Below are 12877 nucleotides of genomic sequence, written 5' to 3'. Positions count from 1 at the left end.
CCGCCTGAATGCTAAGTAGTGCACAATTACACACTCACCGCTCCGCTGAAACATCACAATTACAATTCAAAATATTTAATTCACATCTCCAAAAAGCAGTTGTACTGTAATTATGAAACGGTTAAATTTTATTAATTGAAATGCACTGCAGATATGAGTGAAATTGTGTGTAAAACTCCATCACACTGTATAAAGCTATGATAAATTTTTGAATTTTTACTGAAACAAGACAAAAATACCAAGTAATTTTTGCAGTGTGACTCCATTAAATGTGTGTGTGTGTGTGTGTGTGTGTGTAGATAAACATGAACGGGCCAAAACGGACATGGCAGCAGGTCAAAATCAAATACAAGAACATTCTGCAGGAATGGTATGGTCCCTGACTAATATTTAACAAAGCACAAGCATATATTGTGACCCAGAAGGTGCCTGCTCACACATGTCTGTACTGTTTTAGCAGTGAAAAAGAATACCACAGACAAGGCACGGGTGGTGGGTCACCAAAGGCTGACCTTACCCCAGCAGAGGGACATGGCCTTGGAGCTAAATAAAGGCAGGCCCGTCTTAGAGGGGATCCCTGGGGAAAGAGACGAGCATAGGTTCCTCCCAAGATGCCACCCGCTTCATTCAAGGTATGTCCTTCCATCTCTACATGGGATACAACCACATTCATATTGAATCAATTTGGACGTTCTGACTTTGGTTTACCTATTGCCTTGCAGTGTCTGGCAGCACTGTGTTCCGTTATAGCACCAGCACAAGGCACCCAGACGATGCTGACCAGTGAGACTCCATCAAAGGCAATACTGTAGGCCTGGCATGTCTTGTCTACTAGCTTCAATATGAATCCGATTAAATGTGATAGGGTGAAGCCCCAGTGCAGCAGCAACAGCACATGATGGAGACGATGATGAGGAGGAACCATCTCTCTGGATTCCAGAAGGCATGAGGTATCATGTAAGACTGTGAAAGTACTATTTACTCCTACAATGGTGAGGAGTCCTCATCAAAATCAAAAAATCTAATTTCTTTTACAGGACCAGATGCTATACAGTGGGAAAACCAGCTGGCAACATAGTGCGTATAATAAAAAGACACCACATCCTGCCAAATTCCAGCTGCGCTAATTGTATTGTGTTCACAGAGCTCACAAGCTATCAGAAAGTTGTATGGCAACCACCTCCGGCGCAAATAGAACTGGCAGACATAGACATTCAGTACAAGAAGAAAAAGAATGGAAAATCTTGCACTGGAGTCAAAAAAAAAAGAGGACAATTAGGAAACTGGACCTTGAAATAAAAAAACTTGAGAAGGGAGGTGAGATATGCCTTCAATGTACACTGTATGCTAACTGTAACACAAATGTATTAATCATTATTTTTCTTTCCTCCCCCAGCTTCCAAGAAGATGACACAGCTCAAAATAAAAATTAGGTATATTCTCGTTAAAGTCAAGTGGCCATGACATATGAGCTCTTTATTGTGAGCACACAGGACGGTGGCATCTTTCAAGGTTTTTTTTATTTTCCCAGCAATCAGTACAACCAAGTCATCGTTATAAGGCAGTCGCCCTCTTTTGCCCACCCCCCCAGCACCAGGTGTGGCCACTAGCCTATATGAAGGCCCAAAATTGTGTGTTCCTTTCGCTCTGACAATGGCATGCCCATTCGTGCGAGATGTGGTGGATGAAGAAGCACTTGTGCTGAGGAGAGCCTTCAGCGCGAAGAAAGGGTCTTCAGGGACCGGTTGGACCACTGGCCTTCCCTGATGACCATCATATGAAAGATACAGGTTTTCTGCAGATGGCATCAGGTATCTATGCAGATACTGGGTCCCAGGATTAAGCACCGCACTGCACGGAGCCATGCACTGAGTGTGGAGCAAATGGTTTTGTGTGGCCTTGCGCTTTTTTGCTAGTGGAGCCTTCCCTTACTCAGTGGGGATGCAGAACAGCTGAACAAGGCCACAATTTGCCGCACAATAAGGAGTGGTGTGTCTGGCTATCAAAGCATTAGCAGATGTCTTCATCTCCTTCCCTGGCCACAGAAACTCTCTGGACATCAAAGAGGAGTTCTATAGGATTGCAGGAAAGAGGATCTACAAATTACAGGACAACTGTTAACCACTAGTAGGATACTCATTACTTTGTGTGACAGGTTTCCCCAATGTCATTTGGCAGTGGACTGCACACACATAAGGATAAAAAGCCCCCTCAGGTGCCCATGAGGCCGATTTTGTGAATAGGAAATCCTTTCACAGCATTAATGTTCAGGTGAACATAACTTTTTGATATTGTCCATTGACGAACACTCTGCATTGCCAGTGATGTGCAATTGATTGGTGTAATATTCCTCATCTTATGATTTTCAGATGGTCTGCAAGCTGACTGTGTGATCAGCAATGTTGTGGCAAAAATGCGCTGGCTCAGTCCATGACTCCAGAATCTCGGGCCTCTGAAATCTATCAGTGCCTATCACAAGGTAAGCCACACAACCCTATTTATAACCATCATGGCCTGTGTCAAGAATACACTGTGTTTATGAGGTAGGAATGATGAGATTTTGTGTTGACAGGTGAATTCTCTGGTGTGTTGCTGGGAGACAGGTATGGCTGCCAGACTTTTCTCCTGACACCTTTCCACAGACCCCCAGGAAGCACAGCAGGCCTACAACCATGCCCATGCCAGGACAGGGCCAGAGTTGAAATGACCTTGGCCTCCTGAAGGCACGCTTTCACTGCGCTTCACAAATTAAGGGTCAGCCCTGTTAGGGCATGTGATATTACTGGCTTGTGCTGTCCTCCACCAATGTGGCCTGCCTGAGGAGGAGAGGCCCCTAGAGTGCCACCAGCCATGGACTGGGACAATCCGCAATCTTCCCTGATGACGACAGTGGTCGGCTGCTGAGACCAATATGTGTTGAATTATTTTAGTTAGTATGTGTGCTTTCAATTTTGGTTAAATATGTCCTGCGGTGGCAGAGGAATTTGGGTTTTTTGTGGTTCGTTTTTGACGAATTTGGCCTCTTATGATGTTTGTGCGGTATACTGTGTGTAATACAAGGGGGCAGGGAGGCTACTGCATCCATTCATTTGTCTGTTCAGTTGATGTGTATGGATTTGTCCTGCATTTATTTTAGTGTGCAGACATGCAGGGTGTGTTATATACAGACCTTTGAATGTGTATGTATCATTTTGTATAAATGCTTGGATTCTGTGCTTTCCATCTTGTAGAGTCACTGTGACTTCAGTTTCGAAAGGAGCTGATGGTTACCTGCTTTGTTTTGTCCTTATTCAATAAAGGAACATAATGTTACACATTGTGTTTTTATATTCAATGGAATGTTTATATGACAGAGTACTAGGGCCACACTGAAGAAAAAGGATAAAGTCATAAATTTATGAGGCTGGTTCTTTCTGCAGAAAAGCTACATATTGTTTTTACAGTTTTGATACTTATGACAATGTGATACTTAATATTCTGGCACATCAGCAGTCTTTGTTTTATGAAACCATACTGAAGTACAATATCACGAAATGCCCCACATCTGTCATTTTAACAACTGTCCTCCTTTAAAACAACTGGTTACAATATTATGACTTGTGTTTTTTTTCCCCTCTGTGGCCCTAATATTCTATCATTTTATATATAGCCTTATAGTCTATGGGAAACTGTAAATTATCTAATGATAGCAACATCATCTAAAAATCATTTTTTATCCAAAATCATTGAAATTAATGATCACAAACGTTTAAATAATAACAGTGGGTCTAGTTATATGTGATAACAATGTATAGTGAGCAGTGAAATAACTATTGGTTTCCATTTGTGGTGACTGCTGACTGACATTAGGGATGAGATTAAATAGATCCTGGAATTTAGCCTGGTCTGGAGCAGGCTAGCTCCACAGAATAAATCTCCATGGTAATTTATACTATAACATATCCTCCTGCCCCCTATCCATCTTTAGTGCAACCGGATTACGGATCAATTGAGCCAGGATCACCAAGATATCCTGGCTTAATCCCTTATCCTAGTTTTGTGCAACAGGCCCCAGGTCTATATATAGCCAGCGAGTGAGTACGTGTTGGTTGAGTACGTGTTGGCTGTGTAGCCTATTCCACGTACTTGGGCGTTACAAAACACAATTGTATTCAACAAGATGAGGTGAGAATATTAGACAGGATCTCTATGTGGGATATAAATATATGTTACATTGTTATTGTATTTAATCAATTAATTGAAGGCACAATTTGGCATCACCTGTGATATTTCTCGTTGAAATCATGATTTATTTAGCGTATACTACAATTTGTGTAATTTCGTATTGCTAATAATACCTGTCCTGAATGTGACAAGTTTATTTTTGGATGCAATATTCAGACATTCACAGAAGTAATGACCGCATAACACAGTCATCCAAACCGGAAAATGTCGTTTACATTAGCTAGTTTACAAACACAATTAGTTCGTTGACAAACACAATAGCTAATATTTAGATAACTCTCGGCTGACAAAAAACACCATGTGAATTAGCTAATAGCAATTAATATTTATAGTTAATCATATCACGGGTGAGCTCAAAATTGATCGAAATAATTGAGTAAAACACTTTCTAGAAATCAAAAATAATCCGATGATGGGTAGTTCGTGCGCGCCGCCTTGTTTGTTTTTCGCGTCAACCAAAGATAATAAGAGGAGACAAGATGAGTTTGGTCTGTTTGCAATACGCATGTTGAAGGGGGTGTGTCGTTTACCATAATTTACTTCCCTTCATTCACTTACGGAAGTTTACCCGAATGACGAGTAAACCATTCCTTCGCCTCATTATAACATCTTTCGTCTGACAGACGTTCACGTGACATCCAGAATGCATTGTCTAATGTCAACGAACATGGCGCCACACACAGCTAGCAAATAGCTTAGCATTAGCTCATTATAATCAGTACAACCTTCAAAAAAGTATTTTACACACATCATAGGTGTCCATTACAATATATGCAATAATCGGAATGCATTATTTGTTACTAGTACTTGAAAACGTGAATAAGACTGTAAATACATTATGCTTCATACATACATACTTCATGCTACAGTAGAAACGACAACACGATATACAGATAGGCTGAAAAATTGCAAAATAACTATGGCTGAGCTGGAACACTAGCTCGAGCCCAGAGCAAATGACTGGAATCGAACGTTCGCCGAGCCTCTTCGGACTGGAGTGACGCTTAGAATTCAATTTCGCCTAAATGGTACCAAAAAATGTATCCCTTTTTATTTTACCCCTACAACCTGTTCTTAGGACAAAACTGAAAAATAACAACTCGTGTAGAAAGTAAACATCCGCACCTCGATAGTGCCAAGTGTCCTTATGTCTGCATAACGAGGAAGTAGGGGGAAAATGACAACATTTTACTATTTCTGGTCTAGCGATCATGGCAGCAGAGTACGCTGCCCAACCGTATGTAATTAGAAAGAGGTTATACACCTAGGTAAAGTTGGTTTTATATTCCTGTTTTGATTTGATATAAATAGATCAAATCTATATAATGCCATTTAAGGCGGTATAAATCAATAACTAATTCACCGTTTGTCACAGAAGCATCAAACTAGGTATGATTTATTCTATAAATGTCTAGCATACTTTTACAACCTTTGTTTTGAATAAAAATTCCAGTTGACTTGATAGAAATACATAACATATTTAAAATGCCATTTAAAGCTATATAAATCAATAACGTTTCACTGATTATGACAAACATCAAACTAGGTATGATGTATTCTATAAATGTCTAGTATACCTTTACAACCTTTGCTTTGAGTAGAAATTCCAGTTTTGATTTGATAGGAATACATAAAATCTCAAATATTGCATTTAAAGATAAAGAAAGAAATAACTAATTCAGTGATTGTCACAGAAAAAAGTGAAAATATTCATTTATTTGCAATAACTTTAAATAAATGTTCATTTCAAGTGAAATGTGTTCTATATGAAGTTAGACAATGTTTACATAAAGTTGTACAATGTTTACAATCTTAAATTGTATGTCAAATCAATGTTTGCATTTTTAGTGCAACAGTTCCACATTTTAAAGTAGTTACAAGGCACAACAGTCATTTATTTATACGTCTCTAATTTAACAGCAAAGAGGCCCCTTCCAATCATTTTCTATTTTGGCTTTGTTGAAGTCCTTCTTTGTCATCCCCAGACAAGCTGAATGGTACCATCTCCTGGGGTAATAGATTCAAATGTTCAACACTTACAGCCAAATGTTTAATACCCCGGCTATTCCCAGAACACATTCTGGAAAGTTTATAGATACCGTGGTCACTTTATTAGGTACAACCCCTTTGCATCTGGAACAGCGTGAATTCAAAACTGTTGATGAAACTGGAAAAGGAGATAGACTGTTCAAGTTTTTAAGTCCAGTTGGAGTTTATTACAGTCAGTACACGTTTTGGAACTTTTCTAAGTTACAGAAGACCATCACAGACTGTGCTGTCATTTTGCACATTCTAAAGTTCAAACAAACAGTAACAGAATACCTGAATACTTCTCTGCATGCTTTAGTGTCTAGCAAGCCATGACCATGGGACTTGGTGTACAGTGGGGAGAACAAGTATTTGATACACTGCCGATTTTGCAGGTTTTCCTACTTACAAAGCATGTAGAGGTCTGTAATTTTTATCATAGGTACAAAAATCCAGAAAATCACATTTATGATTTTAAGTAATTAATTTGCATTTTATTGCATGACATAAGTATTTGATCACCTACCAACCAGTAAGAATTCCGGCTCCTCACAGACCTGTTAGTTTTCTTTAAGAAGCCCTCCTGTTCTCCACTCATTACCTGTATTAACTGCACCTGTTTGAACTTGTTACCTGTATAAAAGACACCTGTCCACACACTCAATCAACAGACTCAACCTCTCCACAATGGCCAAGACCAGAGAGCTGTATAAGGACATCAGGGATAAAATTGTAGACATGCAACAGGCTGGGATGGGCTACAGGACAATAGGCAAGCAGCTTGGTGAGAAGGCAACAACTTGTTGGCGCAATTATTAGAAAATGGAAGAAGTTCAAGATGACGGTCAATCACCCTCGGTCTGGGGCTCCATGCAAGATCTCACCTCGTGGGCATCAATGATCATGAGGAAGGTTGAGTTATCAGCCCAGACCTACACGGCAGGACCTGGTCAATGACCTGAAGAGAGCTGGGACCACCAGTCTCAAAGAAAACCATTAGTAACACACTACACCGTCATGGATTAAAATCCTGCAGCGCACGCAAGGTCCACCTGCTCAAACCAGCGCATGTCCAGGCCCGTCTGAAGTTTGCCAATGACCATCTGGATGATCCAGAGGAGAATGGGAGAAGGTTGTGTGGTCTGATGAGACAAAAATAGAGCTTTTTGGTCTAAACTCCACTCGCCGTGTTTGGAGGAAGAAGAAGGATGAGTACAACCCCAAGAACACCATCCCAACCGTGAAGCATGGAGGTGGAAACATCATTCTTTGGGGATGCTTTCTGCAAAGGGTACAGGATGACTGCACCGTATTGAGGGGGATGGATGGGGCCAGTTATCGCGAGATCTTGGCCAACAACCTCCTTCCCTCAGTAAGAGCATTGAAGATGGGTCGTGGCTGGGTCTTCCAGCATGACAACGACCCGAAACACACAGCCAGGGCAACTAAGGAGTGGCGCCGTAAGAAGCATCTCAAGGTCCTGGAGTTGCCTAGCCAGTCTCCAGACCTGAACCAATAGAAAATCTTTGGAGGGAGCTGAAAGTCCGTATTGCCCAGCGACAGCCCCGAAACCTGAAGGATCTGGAGAAGATCTGTATGGAGGAGTGGGCCAAAACCCTGCTGCAGTGTGTTGCAAACCTGGTCAAGAACTACAGGAAACGTATGATCTCTGTAATGCAAACAAAGGTTTCTGTACCAAATATTAAGATCTGCTTTTCTGATGTATCAAATACTTATGTCATGCAATAAAATGCAAATTAATTACTTAAAAATCATACAATGTGATTTTCTGGATTTTTGTTTAGATTCCGTCTCTCATAGTTGAAGTGTACCCATGATAGAAATACAGACCTCTACATGCTTTGTAAGTAGGAAAACCTGCAAAATCGGCAGTGTATCAAATACTTGTTCTCCCCACTGTATGTACTGTAGGAGTAATTTATTTTCATGAATAGGATGGTGAACCTATAAAAGTGCGACACTGAGTGTAGATATCACAAATAACTCATTTTGAGCAGTGTCTGTCTGTTATACGTTTGATTCAATGGTATAATGGTAAATCTGATCCCCAAGGTCCTCATAGGCTCACTTGGATATATAGAGTTGGAGGTAGAGAAAAACAATAGAAACTAGGACTTTAAAACACTGCAGAATTCTTTCATCCACATAATTCACATAAAATATGTCTTTAAAGTATAAATACCCTTCTAAGTCTTTCGGGATGTTTAAAAGGTTTGCAAATAGTTATTTCTGCAAGGAATGTGAATTGAAAGGGATATGGTAATACCTATGTAGGTGACGTAATTTCTCCACTGGTAATAATGGTATAAAGTGTGGTAGTTGCACACCTCCCTGCTGAATTATGTAGAGCTGATTGTGGGACAGTTGATATTTTTTCCATGATCTTTTGTGAAAAAACAAATTTTCACGTAGCTTTGTGCTAGCAGTTTAAGAGAGAAAGAGAGCAAATAGCATAGGGACAGCCTGGTTGAAGTCCTAGTTTTTAATGGTTAGTGCCAGTAGATTGCAGAGGGGTTCACATACAGTTCAGAGGCAAATCACAATGTATACATTTAGCCCAAAAACAAAACATGTACCGTCCACTTCTTATATTAGTACTTTTTTTTGTTATCCACCATCTGGTATCTTTCAATACCCATGCTAATATATATATATATATATACACACACACATACAGTATATACGTACACTACCGTTCAAAAGTGTAGGGTCACTTAGAAATGTCCTTGTTTTTGAAATTAAAGCAAAAAACATTGTCCATTAAAATAACATCAAATTGATCAGAAATACAGTGTAGACATTGTTAATGTTGTAAATGACTATTGCAGCTGGAAACGGCTGATTTTTAATGGAATATCTACATAGGAATACAGAGACCCATTATCAGCAACCATCCCTCCTGTGTTCCAATGGCACGTTGTGTTAGCTAATCCAAGTTTATCATTTTAAAAGGCTAATTGATCATTAGAAAACCCCTTTGCAATTATGTTAGCACAGCTGAAAACTGTTGTGCTGATTAAAGCAGCAATAAAACTATCCTTCTTTAGACTAGTTGAGTATGTGAAGCATCAGCAATTGTGGGTTCAATTACAAGCTCACATAGAATATCCTTCTTTTCTCAGAACAAGAATAGACTGATGATGTTCAGAAGAAAGTTTTGTTTTGGGCCATTTTGAGCCTGTAACAATGTCTACACTGTTATTTTAATGGACATAAAAATGTGCTTTTCTTTCAAAAACAAGGACATTTCTAAGTGACCCCAAACTTTTGAATGGTAGCGCATGTTATGGTTCACTTTTAGTTTTCCTCATCTCCACTGTAGAATGTCCATGCTGATCCTCTTGGTTGTCTTGGTCCTCTAGATCCATCCATCGGTCTTCTTCGTTAGTCAGGCCTGACCACTTCATTCCGTAGTTTTTTCCTGTAATCTAATTTAATATGACTTCAGATGCAGAATTTTCCGTCAGGCCCCTTCTAATAGGGTATAACAGACTCGTTAGAACTTTGAACACACACCCTCTAGATGACCTACATGCCCTCTATCAAATAAAAACTGGAATTTTTACTCAAAACAAAAGTTATAAAAGTATGCTAGACATTTATAGAATGAATCATACATAGTTTGATGTTTCTGTGACAAACGGTGAATTAGTTATTGATTTTTACATTTTTAAATGGCTTTTGACGAATGTCTGTTGAATGACTGATGAATGTCCGAATATGTGAATATAAAACCAATTTTACCTCGGTAGATTATCCTGATTAAAATGGTGTCCAACTTGAAAAAAATCGGAATATACACATTGCGAGATATTTGGGAAAATAGACAGACATGCCTATATTTCCCTATAGGAAACAATGGGACAACCTCAGAGTTCCATGAGTCATTTTTTGTTATTTACATTTTTAACTACCAGCAACGTGGGCAGGTCTCATTGCCAACAATAGCAAAGTGGGGATTGTGACGTAGAACAAGGGTGAAAAATGCCCTAAAGGCAGGCCTGTTTTTTCGTGACTACTTCAAAACTACGGCAAGCAGCTGGGACATATGGTAATATTATGAAACGGGGCTCCACAGCGGATGCAATGAACTAGTTGTTATCAGAAAAAACATTGTTAAAAAGTTTAAGAGACCGAAAGAGAAATTCTTGTTCAATTGTGTCAAAGGCTTTACAGAAGTCCAAAAATAAAACAACAGCATCTGAGTCAATTGCATCTGAATAATCTAAAAGGGCTAAACGAATGTTGGAGTTTATGTGACGGCCCTTCGTAAATCCTGTTCGAGTCGCATTTATAATTGTATCTATTCCTTTCTTTAATCTATTGGCATAATCCATAGCAATCAATTTGTAATCAATATTTAATAACGTAATTGGTCTCCAATTGTCAATGAGAGAAGGGTCTTATCAGGCTTCGGAATCAGTGAAATAAGGCCCTGTTTCATAGTGGAGACCATTTCATCATTTTCAATGCAATGTTGAAACATGATAAAAATAGGGTCTTCTAGTAACTCCCAAAACTGCCTATAGAATTCAACTGACAGGCCATCAGGGAATGTCTGCATACTTGATCTGCTGAAACATTGGTGAAGTGCGTGGGCTCTCCTCGACAGGAGAAGTTTGTCTGGCTCATTGTAGTTAAAATGGTAATAATGGTATTTTTGCCTTTCTCACAGTGCCTCGGTCAAAGCAGATATGGAAGTCAAACTGAAAGCACTTGAGTGTCACTTCACATGGGGCATAAGGAAGGCTCACATTAAGGACCTGGACAGCCTCCCTGAAAAGCTCCTGGATCGCATCATGAGGTTTACCACGCCGAAATACCATGCCACATATTTCAACTTACTAGCGTTCCTGAGCCACCTGGAGGAAAATAATGTTAGTGCTCTTGAGTATCTCCACAAGGCTGAGAGTGCATTGAAGGACAGACAGGATGATACAGAGTTACTGGTGACCTATGCTAACTTTGCATGGGTTCACTATCACTCAGGAAACCTTGATGATGTGGATGCCTACATTGGAAAGCTGGAAATCATCAATGAGGGAATTCCAAGTGCCTTAATTATTCAAGGCAGCTTACCTTCCGTACATGGTGAGAAAGGTTGGAGTCTTATCAGGTTTGGGGGATTATTTTATAAGAGGGTAAAAGAGAGCTTCCAGAACGCTCTTGAGGGGGAACCAGACAATGCTTCTTTCAATATGGGCTATGCCCTGGTCCTGTACAGGTTGGAGGGCATGGTCAAGAATAAGAGAGTGAGTTCAGTGATGACTGCAGCTGCCAACCAGCTAAGGAAGGCCTTATCCTTGGAGCCTGATAACTCTGAACTTATGGTCATCCTAGCTCTGAAACTTCAAAAAAATCAAGAAAACAAAAGTGAGTCCTTGAAACTCACCAAAGAGGCCCTCAGGCTGTCACCTGACGTGCCTCATGTACTGCGTTATGTGGCCAAATATTTCAAAAATGAGGGCTCCATCAATGAGTGCCTACAGGTTTTGGGGAAAGCTCTGGAACTGTCTCCAAACTCCCACTTCCTCCATCACCAAATTGGCCTGTGTCACAAACAGCAGCTCATCCAGATGTTCGAGCAGAAGAGGGAAGGGGGAGATGTGAAAGTGGGCCAGATAAAAGCAAAAGTGTTGGTCTGTATCCGTCACTTCTCCAGAGCCGTGGATCTGAAGCCCTCCAACATCCACGCCAGGGTGAACCTGGCAGAGGCCTATGGGAACAACTACCAGCTGGAAGAGGCAATGAAGATATTCACTGTCCTTTTAGAGGACAAATCCCTCAGTGACTCAGACAGGCAGCTCTTCTACACCGGCTTCGGCACGTTTCTTTACTACAGGAAGATAGACGGGGATGGCGCTGTGACACAGTTCAAAAATGCCTACCAGATTCCAATTAAGAGTTGGTACAGGAAGCAGGCTGGGAAGAGGCTGAATCAGATCGCAGAGAGGTGGCAGGCTAACGAGAAGAGAGTTGGCGAGGCCTCTGAGATTTTGTCGTTCCTCAAACAGGAGAGGTAGTCTGAGGACACAGACATCCTGACAGATTATTTTGGCAAAGGAATGAAATTCAAATGATATACGTAGCTATAACACAATGCATGGCTTACATTGAAACACTGCTCAAATCAAACTTTATTTGTCACGTGCCGAATACATCAAGTATAGACTTTACCGTGAAATGCTTACTTACAAGCCCTTAACCAACAGTGCAGTTAAATGCTGGATGCATTTTCATGTTTTTAATGGTGAAATTCAAGTTGGGAGTACGCATCTCTGGCTGTACGCTTCTTTTTATTTTATTTAAAAGTTGCAAAGAAAATKTCAGTTCAAATGTATTACTTTTGGAAAACATATGTTTCTATGTCTTAAGATGTGTCATGTAGTGTCACATGTAGTGTTGTACAATTGTACCATATGGCTGCATGATACATCTTGCAATAAAAAAAAGACTTGTAAGTGTTATTCTAATTTCCAAATTTGGTTATTCATCATGTAAATAAGCATTGTTCAAAAACAACGAGTGATTGTAGAGTCGCTAGTGTTGAAAAAACAATTTGAATATATACTCGCTGGAAAATAATATTTCTACAATCATCTCC

At 40.1% G+C, this 12877-nt stretch overlaps 1 protein-coding gene across 2 annotated transcripts; it reads left to right on the top strand.

Moving 5' to 3' along the window:
* Positions 1 to 4078: 4078 nt before the first annotated feature.
* On the top strand, positions 4079 to 12740 carry LOC111967763 (interferon-induced protein with tetratricopeptide repeats 5-like). Of its 2 annotated transcripts, none has more exons than XM_023993102.2 (2): positions 4079 to 4164; positions 10949 to 12740. In XM_023993102.2, the coding sequence occupies exons 1-2, from the start codon at positions 4160 to 4162 to the stop codon at positions 12294 to 12296; spliced, it is 1353 nt and encodes a 450-aa protein (XP_023848870.1). In that variant the 5' UTR covers positions 4079 to 4159; the 3' UTR covers positions 12297 to 12740. The 2 variants fall into 2 exon arrangements, with proteins under 2 accessions (XP_023848870.1, XP_023848871.1); XM_023993103.2 differs by lacking the exon at positions 4079 to 4164 and adding an exon at positions 4890 to 5252.
* The last annotated feature ends 137 nt before the right edge of the window (positions 12741 to 12877 follow it).

Source organism: Salvelinus sp. IW2-2015, linkage group LG8, assembly GCF_002910315.2.
Source record: "Salvelinus sp. IW2-2015 linkage group LG8, ASM291031v2, whole genome shotgun sequence".
Lineage (NCBI taxonomy): Eukaryota > Metazoa > Chordata > Actinopteri > Salmoniformes > Salmonidae > Salvelinus > Salvelinus sp. IW2-2015.
This window is presented reverse-complemented; position numbering and strand designations above follow the sequence as displayed.